Source organism: Ammospiza nelsoni, chromosome 3, assembly GCF_027579445.1.
Source record: "Ammospiza nelsoni isolate bAmmNel1 chromosome 3, bAmmNel1.pri, whole genome shotgun sequence".
In the NCBI taxonomy this organism is placed as follows: domain Eukaryota; kingdom Metazoa; phylum Chordata; class Aves; order Passeriformes; family Passerellidae; genus Ammospiza; species Ammospiza nelsoni.
Genome location: NC_080635.1, coordinates 92,298,843 through 92,312,220, shown reverse-complemented (window position 1 = coordinate 92,312,220; position 13,378 = coordinate 92,298,843). Strand labels below are relative to the sequence as shown.

The following is a 13,378-nucleotide window of genomic DNA, read 5'->3' as shown; positions in this document are numbered from 1 at the left end:
AGCACCAGTGGAAAGCAGTGGTCCATTTAACTCCTCACCATGTGTCCAACTGTGGAAACACATATAAATGAAAGGAGAAAACTCTGGCACTTTCTGGGGTTGCTTTTCCCTTCTAATTCCTCCAGCATTCAGTTGCAGGAACCTGGCCCCTGTTGAACAAGACAGCCACTGTTCCACTGTGTAGATAACAGGGAACTCTGCAATTATTTTCAGTTAAAATACAAGTTTCATTGTAATATGGAATTAAAATGTTTTAAATTTTTCTAGACAACTGCCAGATTAAGGTCTACCACAAAATAAAGCACAGCTAGCTTTTTCATTTTGCCATTACTCCATTAAGATACATGAAATATCAGTTTTCAATTAGTGTCCTTTTATTATTCCCTTTTTGGCTCACAATCTTCACTATTTTGGATGCAACATGATCTTATGCCCAGGCAACAGCACAATTTAGTATCATTATTCAAGCTCTCTTCAGATCTTGCCAGCTTTTTCCAAGAAAAATACAAAAAACTAGGATCTGTAATTCTAGTATTCGCTGAACATGAAGAAGCAAGCCAGAAAAAAATCCCCAAAATTATAAGGCTGGCAAACCATTATAAAGCATCAGGGAAAAGCCTGGGCAAGCTTTGTTTCTGCTTCATGGATTCACTAACTGAGATCCAAACAAGGTTTATAAAGATAAAAATAAATAAAACAATATTTTACTGGACAGTGTTTGGCCTCTAGGGCAAACACTTGGTGATATTGACTGTCTGCCAAGGAGAGTGACAGTTGGAGTCACAGAATTTTATCAAAAAAGCCATTTTCCTTTCCTCCCACTTGGCAAAATAGAACATTATCTTAGCAGAGCAGGTTTCTAACTTGGGCTTTTCAAAAACTGCAAAGTGTGTTGCTGTGAAAGACAGGACATGGTCACATTGCCAACTTTGGCACACAGGCAGGAAAACCACAATCTGTGCAGGCCAGTGCTCAGTAAATGAGCTTAGCCCAGTACTGTTTGCTTTCATCTGTTGCACAGAAATCTGGGGTTGAAAGGCCATGGTCAGAGGGTCTCCAGGGGATGATGATGTCCCACCCCATGGCTGACATAACCCTATGCTTCCAGGACCTGTACCGTGCACCTCAAGGGCAATGGTTTCTTTACAGACGTAGCCTCACAAAGCTAAAATTACCCAGGAGCAACTGAGCACAATCATCCAGAGTCAGCCAAGGAAAAAAAGAAAAGTCTGATGTTTTGTGTACTCTGAGGTAAAAACACCAGCTGACAGACATCTATCACTTCCTAGCTCTACCCCATGCACAAATCAAAGGGAATCCCAAATACACAACATGGGACTGAGCATGCACAGAAACAATACAGGACACACAGCCTTGGCACACAGGAAGAGACTCCCACTTAACCTGTCATGGGTAAAGCAGGGAAGACTTTACCACAGATTACTGGTAATGTAAGAGACAAGGAATACATCCTCTTGGATTAGACAACAAAAATGTTCACTTCTTAATAGGAAACATGAACTACTCAGCTGCATGGATTACTACTGCTGGCCAATCCTTGAAATTTATAATTATTGCAATTTATTGGCATCCAGGAGATTCTTCCATTTTATGGCCTCTGAATGTACAACCCAGTAACAATTCTGACTTTGTCTATTAAAATAACATTGAAGCAATCAGTGGCTGCTGCTGTACCCAAGTGACCACCATGTACAGATTCCCTATTTCCAAGCACACAAGATGCAAAGTGAGAAACAATGCAGGCACCTATTTCCTAAAACAGGAGTTTTCAGCAGCTGTACATCAGTGTAACTCTCTTAAAGTCAATGACTTGATTTTGTTTTACAACCACTTTTTTGCTTCAAAATCTACCAAAAGACTACTTTTCAGTAAACATAGCTCAGGAACACTAATTAGAGGTGCCTTAAGTACAAACAGGAAATACAGACGAATAGAGGCTACCTGGTTTCATGTTACAAACTGTTAAGAACATTCAGTCCCACTAAGATGATGATTCTTTCATAGCTGCCAGAACAAACACAGACTCAGCACACTTCCTCCTCAACAGCTGGTTATTTAGGATTTGCATCAATACTCAACCTACAGACTATGTAACTACAGGGGAGAAGACAGAAGCATCATAAAAAGGCTGAGCTGTTATGTCATATCATCATGAATTCAGTTGTCTCTGTTGCATTTGTAAAAATCATACCCTCCAACCACATTACAAAAGAAATAAAAATCACAATTTACCATGCCTGCAACAATGTTTGCTTTGGAAAATTTCTAGGATTGCTGAGAACTTCCAAAGTAACATACAGAAGAATGTTTTCACCACTGGAAATCTTTATGTTGTTGCTGAGGATTTTTTTTAAGCCTGAAAGACTTTTTGTAATTATTCTAGCTACTGTAGCCTAAATTTGATGAAATTTCTTTAAATTTCACTTTAACGAACTGATTAAAAATCCAATGGCATTTTCCACCTTGGTCTACATTTTAGTATAACAGACAGTCATACAACTACAGAAGACAAGACCTCTGAAAGGGTTTATGGCCCCCAGGTATCTCTCTTTTTCCAAAAGTAACACGTTTCTAATGAAACAGAAGCTGTTCCTTACCTGAAAAGAGTTCATGCATCGAAGTGAAGGAGGCAGAGATGTGGTACTCAGACCCAGTATCAACAATAATTCCAAACATGTTTCTGATGGAAACTTTAAAGGATGAACTCCCATATCATCTTCCCATGCATCAGCAAGCCTATAGAGTTAAAAAAAGCTTCTTCATTTTCTTAAAATAAATCTAAACCATAAGTTTCAATTAAGTATTAAAATGTGTCATATTACTGTGATAAAAAATTCCCTTCATGTTTTCCCTGTAAAAGTCAAAGATCAGTGTGTTTTACCAGAAAAACACTGTGCATTTAGATAAAGTGCCTTACCCATACCACCAATATCTTTCAAAAATATACATAATGTGAAAGGAAAACTTACCCTATTTTAGAAAAATTCACTCGTGTTTCTAATTCAGTTTCATTACTTGTGAACAAAATTTCATCTGTCACTTGTAATTTCCCATTATACAATGATTTTACACATAGCGTATTCTTTGCAGTACTTTAATATATATATTAATATATAATTATATAATGCCTCCACTTTTTATTTTGTTTCTAGAAAGATTCCCTTCAATTTTGAAGACAGGAGGTCAGACATGATTTTCAAAACTGATGTTCATTATGCTCACTGGGAACTTACTAACAGCCTACACAAAGCAAAAATCAATCCCAGTTCATCTTCTACAGATTTTTTATTTGGATGTAGTAAAAGTTATTTCTAGAGTCACTCATAAAAACAACATTTCAGAAGCATATTCCTATAAACTGTTCCCACTATCACATGCTGAAGAACACGATTAGTTCAACAAGATTTACTCAAAATACAAGATCATTCTGCTTCCTATAGTTCAGGATTATTTCTTCCATAATACACAAACTGACAGACTGATCAGTGATCCAGCTACTTTAATAACTTTGGGTAGGTAATATCAGATACTCCTGAGTAAGATGAATGCCATTTATTCTCAGCACATCTGAGTGCACTGCTTCAGAAGACAATGCTTGCTACCATTCCCTGTCCAAGACTTCAAGATTTCACTAAACAATCTTAGCATCAGCTTTCACTTTTGAATTCCTCCAGCTCTTCTGACTGAACCACTGCCTGTGAACATAACAGCTTATTTAAATGTACTTTCTAGAAATAGCTGCATTTTTTAGACACTTAGGGCCCCAGCATTCAGCATGGTGAAAACTGAGCAAATACTCTCTTCACAATATCTGTGTCACCCTGGATGGTTCTCACTCTCCCAGGCCTCCCAAACCAAATGACTCACTGTAAAGTCTTGCTTCTTACACATAGGCTTGCATATACACTTTTTATACACAGCACCTTCTTAGTTCTTCTAGAAGATGTCCTACTTAGCATAATTTACACATCTTTCTTCGGAGTGGGTGTACTTTCACTTTCTTACCTCCATTTGTCTGAAATCGGCCACTTAAATTTCACCTCTTTGCTTTTTTTTCTAATATTTACATCTTTCCTAATTCTCTTTCCTAATTTATCTATGCATACATAAGAATCCAACTCTGCTTTGATACACAGAAGCAAGACCTATAATGCAAAGAATGCCAGAGGGGCTTTCATCTCCCTAAAAGAAGTGTTTTCTCTCTTTTTTTTTTTGTCCCCACAATAAAAGACAAAGAGAATCATATCATATCTAGATTACCAGATATATAATTTCTTTTCTCAAACCTCACCAGAATGAGTCATCTTGACAAAAGAAGATCTAAGTTTTACATGGTAAGGAGACAGAGGAAGGCACCCCCTGGCTCTTCTAATGGCAGCGCATCATTTAAGATTTCCAACTTATCTGAGACCATACCAAAGGGCAGAGGCCAAAACCTCCCACACATTAACACGTTTTATAATATGTACTATCTCATTGGACATTTATATTGTGACACATGGATCTGGAAAAGTTGTTAAAGCTACTACAAAAAACCCCAACTGACCACTAGGACAGGAAGGTAAGATGTTTAGAAGAGACTCTGGAGTATTCTCATTATTGGAAGGTACAAACCTCCAGTTAAGTCACAAATACTAGGTCAGTGTTGAATGGAAACCGGATTCTTTTATAAGACTACAGACTACACAAGTGGCCAAGCCCAGAAAAGGCAGCCCTGACTAGTTCAGAGTTCCAGGCTGGATGGGGCTCTCTCTGAGCAACCTGGTCTACTGGAAGGCATCCCTCCCCACAGCAGGAGGATAACAACTAGAAGATCCTTAAGGTCCCTTCCAACCTAAACCATTCTGTGATTCTATAAATGTTCCAGGAGAAAGACAAAGCTAGATGATGAGCCCTAAGTACTCAGTAACCAAGGAGTCTTGTTAACTGTAATCCAGAATGGAGTTTTACATTTCCTTATCCCTTGGTAATTTCACTTCCCCACGTAATTAGAAATTTACCTTTATATGCTCCTTACTCATTCTTTTCTCTACATGTTCTACAATCTGGTGATGCAGGAAAATTTAGGTGAAATTAGCAAAATAGGGGCTCTCTTTTTCAGAAATCAGCAAGTCTAAACAAAGCACTGTTCAGGCACCTACAAACACATCTAGAGAGTTTGGAGACTGGAGGTGGTATACTAAGGTTCTGGGTCTTGGGAAGGTGTTTCCACAGATCAACACCCTTTCTTCAAAGAAACTTTTCAGAACTCCAAGCAATATTCAAAACATCACAACTTACATCAGTACCCTGATTCTGTTCTTGTGTTTTGATACAAGGATTTTTTGGAGATGCCTCCTCATTTTAAAGTCCAACTACTACAGCCCTGACACCAAACTGGGGATTTTTCTTTTGTGGCTGTTGGTTTATCTGAGAGAAAGAAGATTTGCATAAAGACATTTAGCCTAATTATATTGGAGTTCTTGTTTATTAATTGCTCAATTATTAATATTTCCTGAAATTATTCCAGTGCATTCCCTTATTACAAACAAAACATATCCCAGCATTTACTGCTCCAGGAACATACATGTTAGGAATTAGTCCTTCTGACTTGCCCTTTCACAGCATTTAACACAAATGGTTGTGGAAAAGTCACTGCTTTATTAGATCATTTCTCTTTGTTCTTCTTTATCCCTGTTGCTGTCAGAAGCACTTTTGCATAATCTCTATTGTAGAGGAAAGATAAGCACCTATGCCTAAAACAAAAGCAACACAAACCACAAAGAATCCACTGTTTTTCACCTTAGTCTCTCTATATAAAGGGAATTGTCTCACTTCCAGTACAGAAGACTTTGCTTTTTACTGGAAGAGGTAGATGGGCAGATAATGCTCCTCAGGAGAGTGAGCATCCACAGAGGACAGCTCAGCTGATCACTCCCAGACATCACAGCACAGCTTCTACGCTGGCTGAAAGGAATAAGGGGGAGATAAGACATAAGCTTGAAGAAAGTGAGGCTGACAATAGAAATTATGCTGTACTTCTTCAGCAAATATTCAACTTTTCTACACCACAAAGAAATCTTGAGATTCTGGACTTCATAATCTGACATAAGAAAATATGATTCTCAGTATCAAACAAAATTTATAAATTCTAAACAAATTCCCTAAGTCATTGAGGGGTGCAAGACTGCACCTATTTTGAATCAATTTTGTGACAAGTAAAATCTTACCACTACCTATTGGCCTTGCCAGTATTTGAGGGAAATGTTTTAGATACCAGGCTTTAAAATATTAAGATGTAGGAAAACATACTCAGGAAAATTTTACTAACTCTGACCATGCTCTGAATCAAGAAAAGAGCATGCCAGAGTGATTTTTTTTCACAGGATGTTAAATCCACCTCTGCAAATCACCATTATCATGCAGTTTTGTCTGTCAGTGATCTCACCAACAGGAAAACACAAATAATTCTAAGCATTTTTTTCTGTGACTCCATTCTTTCCATTTTCTCTCTTTTCCTTATCCCACTCTTCCCCAAAAGTTGTATTAATCCTTTTAGCTTATTTCAACCAAATTTTCTTAAGAAAGATCTCAAAAAAATTAGATTTGGGGAAGTTTCACGTTTTCCTGATTTTCAGGAGAGTACAGAGAACAAATGCACATCAGTTGCTCCACTGAGAAAAGCTGCTAATGGAACACACCAACATATATACCAGCTAATCAAGTGGTGTTTGCTAGGGAGAATATGAGCATGAATTTATTAATATGGTATTTCTATCTAGCAAAATCAACTATTATAAACAAAGTAAACATGTTCTTCAGAGCCCACCACACTCCCTAATGAGTGAAACAAACTGAGAGACTTGGTGCTTTTACTTAAGTGCACTCTATGTTGTGGGTTCAGGAGAACTGTAAAAAAAAATCTTAAATTTTGAGGCAGGAAGAAGAGTTGGTGATAATTGAATTGATCCCTAGTAAGAACAACAGTCAGAGGCTTCCCCAGTGTTAATCAAACTTGAGGTACAAGCTCTGCAGATCATAGTGAAACCTCAAACTCAGAACTTCTTCTGTTCAATTTAAGAGATATCTATTAGTCTCACCCATGAAAACACAATTAACAGACATTAGATTGAAAGATACAACTAGAACCTTCACGTAACTTTCATTCTGAAAAGAACAGAACCACATACAATGAATGCTAATAAAACTTCCATATATTTCTGGCACACAATTCAGAACTGAACTGAAGTAGTACAGAAATGAAGAAGTAAAACTCTGCTCAAGGAGGGCGATACTTGGCTAGATGCTGATGTGAAACAACAATGTGCTTTGTGCTAAACTGTCAGAACAGAGCACTCCAAACAAGTAAGAGATAAAGCTGACAAACTATCTTCCCCCTTGTCCTTTTCAATACTTTCTCTAAGGAACTGGTCATTTAAAGGAGAAATTTATAACTTTTTATATGATTCTCACATTCCCATAACCAGTCAAAGAAATACAGCTAGAAAAGCAAAGTTCCCATAGTCATATGTATAAAATGTTTTTTAAAATGAAGTGGTATTTTCAAAGTTGTTTAGTTGATAATAATGTGAAATCCAGGAAAATTTTGATTTCTTTAAAAAATAAAAAGAAATCAAGAAATGCTCTCTGAAATTCAAGCAATTAATTCTGAAAGCAGAGAGGAGTAAAACTTGAAAATTACTCACATAATATGAAAGACAGTCACTTCTCTAACAGAAACAATTGATCACAATGGTTTTAGAAAATGTTTTACATTTGAATCACCATGCATCAGGGAATGATATTTGTCTACTGCTCCCTGTGGAATTCATCCCAATGAATTGTCTATATGTGTTAGAATAACATTTCAAAACTGTGTTCTTAAAAGCAAGTTTTAAAACACCAAAATAACGACTTGCATTCATTTCATAATTTCTTGATATAAGTAGTAAGCTAACACAGTTATCCATCAGGTCATGGAACCCACCCACAACATCCTAAGTCTTCATGGAAAAATGCAATATACATGGCAAATCAGGGAAGCAAAAGAAAACTTTGTATCTCAAACTTGAGAAAAACTGAAGAAGAGTCTCACAAGACTTTTTAAAACGGGACCAGGCTTCTGACCAGACTGCATTTATTTGAAAAGAAGCCTCTTCCATCAGTGCTAAAGTCATTTATCAATAATAATCCTTCATTGTACATGAGATTCACTTTTAAATGCAACTGAGCTGTCTCAGCAACAGACAAAGTAAGGCTTTGAAGAGGAACAGATAAGCCCTTTTTTCCTTTCCAGAACATCCCCATCATCACCTCTAATTTAGCAAGCTACTTCTATAAATACACTAACTGAGGATAGTCTACACAGGTCAAAACTGGAAAATGCAAAAGCTCTCACTCAGTGTTGCTGAGGCAATGTAGCAACTAGATTTTATTAATTATGATCTAGGTAAATGTGCTCTGCATTTAGGGCTCCAAATGCTGTGAGACTCTTGAAGGAGATGTTAACTGTAGCTTCAGTGCTTTGATGAATCAAGCCTGTGCTGAAGAATCCAATATAAAAGCTGACAGAAGCTCAGCCCTGAATCTCAGAGCTCACTGAATGTTGTTAAAGCTGCCCTTTCCACAAGCTATAGCTCTGAGATAAATGACAGATGACTTTACTGAACCAAAGAACAAACCTGTTAAATTAAATAACTATTTGTAAAAGTGATTTAATCTAAAAACAATTCTTAATTATGGTTGATGATGTGTCTATATACTTAATGTACCAGGAGGCTAAGTTATTTATACTTTTAATTATCCCTCCAGCGATCTAAAAACAACATAAAAATCAATGCCTGCTCATTAGCTACTGAACTCTTACCAAAATTTAAATAATATGGACGACTCAGAAGTGCAGTATTTCACAGCCTACAGTGAAAGTACTTTTTCCTTTGGAAAAAAAACTTGCTTTGTAGAACCACTGCTTCTGTCCTGAAACTAACATCTGTGCTCATGTTCTACCATTCATTATTTATCCTGAGCAGCTGGGAGTGTCAAGTGTGGGTCTGGAGCAAATTTTCCCTGGGATCTTTACCAGTTGCATGGTATCCCAAACCAATAGGTATTAAATCTCTCATAAGAAACAAAAACATAAGAACAGAAATTTTACCCACTGGTGTCCCTGCAAGGAAATGAGCAAGAGAAGAGCAAAATATTTAGGGAAGTAAGAAGGCAGTGAGCATTCCTTTGTATTTTTTGGAATGGACTACAGTGGTCAATACAGAAGCTCCATCTTGAAGTTTTAAAATTTTCTTTTTCAGTGTAGCACTACAGAGACAAGACTTCATTTAACTGAATTTCTGTATTTTCACATGGCCTTAAATATTATCAGTTGCAAAGCAATCTAATTATAAAATTACTGATATATAATCCTTACACTAAAGTGCATCATATATATAGCATATTGTACATATACGTTAATGTAGTACATTTAATTATATTAGTTATATATACAACAATCCTATTAAAATATCATGATACATATTTCTATAAATTACTATAAGAGGTGCTTACAGAAGGACATGCTCACTATTAACAGTCTTCTAGCTTTTTTTCCCTGAGTAATGAATACTTTGATTGGACAAAATATGCAAATCTGGAGTCTAGGAAAAAAGAAGTTAGCTAGAAATCCACTGCAAAAACAATTCACTAGGTTTAAAATACCCTGTCCTGCAAAATGTAAGCCCTTCTTGAACTTTCAATGTGTCACCATTTGAAAAGGGCGAGTTATTTAATACTAATAAGAAAGCCTTATAATGAAAATTCAGATTTAATCTCACCAGAGTACTAGTGTCATAATATTTTTCAGATGGGCTGACATAAGAGGTATCAACTGGTCTTGTAGTATTTCAAAGCACCTTTTAATTAAAATCATGCTATTTGCTCTGATGAATGCTTTTATGATTTAAAATACATACTCCACATGCAGTTTTCTCATTTCTAACTCCAGTATATAGCATAGATTAAATAACTCATGCTAAAAGGTACATTAAAAGCCAGTGGATTAAATAATTTTGTTTGCATTAAACAACTACATATTAATCTCAATGGCATTAATTTTATTAATGCACTTGAAATTATTTTATAACTTCTTGACATTTTTTGATCATTGCAAGCTATTTAAGGGAAGTCAGAAAGAGAAGTAAAGCTGCCTATTTCAAACTGTAAAGCAAAGCCCAAATCACTTCACACCAACCAACATTTTTAGTAGACTCAACTGCCCTATATTAACTTAAATGTAACTACATTGGTTTTGGGATATTTATTAGGAAATGCTATTTGCAGAACAAAGCCTCTGCATAGTCCACAGAATTAAATTCTTTTTTTCTCAAAGGGTAAAGGTCAAAAGCAGAAAACCAAACAATTGTGTTAATATACTGGTCCAAGACAGACAAGGTTGTTTACAATCAGATTATTCCTCTGAAGCACAGAAAGCTATCTCAACATACTGCAACTTCTTGCATGGCAATAAATCTTGACATTTTAATTCTGTCCAGGAGTAACTTTGCCTTGGAGTATGTAATTTCAAAGTAATGCTCAGCATACTTCTCCAGACTAAATATTCTTGGGTGTTCACCAACTTCTTTTCTACATTGCCTTCTCTCCTCCATCTGGCTGCTATGCAATTTCAAAAGCATTAATTTTAAGCTGCAAACTCTTATCACCCATAAAATATTTTCATTCCATTGCAAAACAGCACCAACTGTACAGTCTCTGTGGAAGACAAAACACAATTTCAGCTGCAAGAATCACTGAAATAAAGCTTAAATATCACAGAAGGATTAGCAGGTGTTCATCTATTCTGAAATCTGTAGGTTGAAGATTCATAGGATATAAAATGGATGTACGAAAACCTAAATCAAGCAACAATGTCTAAAACAGACATGTTCAATGGGACACCTAGATATGTGGGACCACAAACACTCACAAATGTACTAAATTTAAAATTCTCAACTGTACTCAAACTGTACAGATGGTCTGTGAGTACAACCAAGACATATTTAGTCTTTGTTTAGTTTCAGCACCAGGTAAGCAGAAATAGGCTCATCAAAGAATGAAGTAAAAAAGTTATTTTAATTTCATGGGAACTGGTCTTGGATATAAAAATCCCAAACCTGAATATGCTCTACCAGAATATGCTCTACCAGAAAAACCACAGTTCATAAAGGCATAGCAGCAGCAGATCTAGCCACAGAGTCAACCCATGGCAACAACTGTCTATGGATAGAGACAGTCTTTCTTCATTCATCTACAAGATCAACAGCTTACTGTTGCAAAAACTAAACCTGTAAAAGCAGAAAACTGCTGCAAATGTTCATCAGTTACAGTGAAGGTCTTTTTAGAGCAACTAACTGAGGAATAGAAGCTCACAGAGAAAAAGCTCCTGCTGGGCTTGTGATGTCAAACATCTAGATATAACAGGAAGAAAACATGGCAGACAGTGAATTCTGTCACAATATATATTTTTTAAACTACTTTTAAAAAAATCCTACATAATTTTTGCCTACCTGGGTGCAAGAGTAGAATCACATTCATTTAATTTTCCTACAAAACCAAGAAAAGCACTGGAGTTTAGCTCTTGCTGAGCACTGCCTAAAGTCTGCTGTGACTGCTCTTTAACATCCACACTATGCAGAATTGCTGGTGCAGCTCCAAAGTACAATGCAATTGCTGACTTCTCAGCAGCAAAGCAATGAGGTCCCACTAAAAGGAGAGGCAAATTACTCTCATAAAAACTGCATGGCCAAAGCTTTAGAATAAGCTTCTTCTCCTTCATGGTTGTGTTAAGGCTTTAAGCTGCATTTTTTTTTTCATGTCTTACTGCATCCCAGGTAGAAAGAATTAAAGTAACTTTTCTGAAAACAATAAAGATCAGATTCCTGCAGCCAGATCACTGCTGAGAATTCACCATAGTGGAGGATGGCAATAGCAAAAGTAGTACTATGACTCTACAATGCAGTTTTCTTGAATATAGCTGTGCAACTCAGAATGATCAGATAGATTTGAATGCTTTCTAAAATACTTTTCTTCACCTTAAGCACCTCTTGATTCCTTCCTGGATACATCTTGCTCTAAATTAGAACAGATTGCTCATTATATCCCTAATGTATGACAATAACTGTAGACTACTGTGCTTGGGCTGGATTCAGAGGACACAGCAGTGGGCTACTGACTTGTGCTAGCAGCCTGACTGGTGCCATCTTACTTGCAAGGAATACCCAATGTGAGCAGCGACACCATCAAACTAAAAAGCCTCTCTTCCCAGTATGTCTGAACCAAATACTTGAATTCTCAGGTTACATCTCTTTATTTGATTTTTTCTAAACTCTTAAGACTTTGGATATGTATTTAAGGGTATATAAAGGCCACTTGCCCCAGCAAATGTGAATATGCCTCTTCTAATAGCACTTATTTCCTGAAGGGTGCAAGTGCATAGTAGAGCTGTAGAAAAACAAAGTACTGTGTAAAAGCTCCTTCAGGGCACCTGCTGACATCAATATAGTTACTCTAGTAAATGTAAAGCAATTCCAGACAGCTCACCCTTAAAAGGTTCATTTAATTTTAGGGAAGCCTGCTTGTGGGACTAGTGATGTCTGCTGGACTGGCTGCTTTCCTCAGCAGACTCTTCTTGCAACTGTTGTTGTCAACCCATAGGTTTTTTTTCATCATTAACAATGTATTCCTCTAGATGAACACTTGCTTTACAGATATTGTGGGAAAAGTATAACACAAAAGGTTTATCTCCAAAATTGTGCAAATAAAGCAAATGTGCTTAAAAGTCAGGGCAGGAGAAGGAATATGGAGGTAACTGGCAAGACAGACAGAAAATATAAAATCACAGAATCACTTTGATTGGGATAGACCTGTAAGATCATACAGTACAGCTGTTACCCTAACACTATCAAGTCCAAGTACTGCCACCAACACTCCATTATCCCAGGAAAAAAAAAAAAAAAAAAAGCTATTTGCCTTGGTGTATTTTTTCTGTAAACCAAACTCAAGAACTTACAGAATCTTATCAAGGAAGTCTAGAGATGGGTCATACATGTGGAGCACCTTCTCCTCACTGTCTGCACGTTGGCAGCATCTCCTGCATGTAGCTGAGCTTCCCACCTGAAGGCTGAGACAACAGGCTGTCTCTCAGCCCCTCCAGGGGCTGACACTAGGTAGAAGGACCAGAAAAAACTCAAAATATCTCTGCTGTCTCCTGGGCTCCACTTCCACCAAACTCTCACACAAGAATAATTTTACAGGCTCTTTCCTCATGCTTTCCCCTCTCAAGGCTGGAAACTCCAATCATAAAATAGGAGACTCAGGAGGAAGACATAAATGT

The 13,378-nt window shown here is 36.8% G+C and overlaps 1 protein-coding gene across 2 annotated transcripts in view; it reads right to left on the bottom strand.

Moving 5' to 3' along the window:
* Nucleotides 1-13,378, bottom strand: part of UBE3D (ubiquitin protein ligase E3D) — a 76,398-nt gene that overhangs the window by 29,599 nt on the left and 33,421 nt on the right. For both annotated transcript variants that reach the window (XM_059467797.1, XM_059467796.1), the window contains one exon: nt 2,619-2,757. In XM_059467797.1, the coding sequence (XP_059323780.1) occupies nt 2,619-2,757 (139 nt within the window). The remainder of the gene's footprint in view (nt 1-2,618; nt 2,758-13,378) is intronic.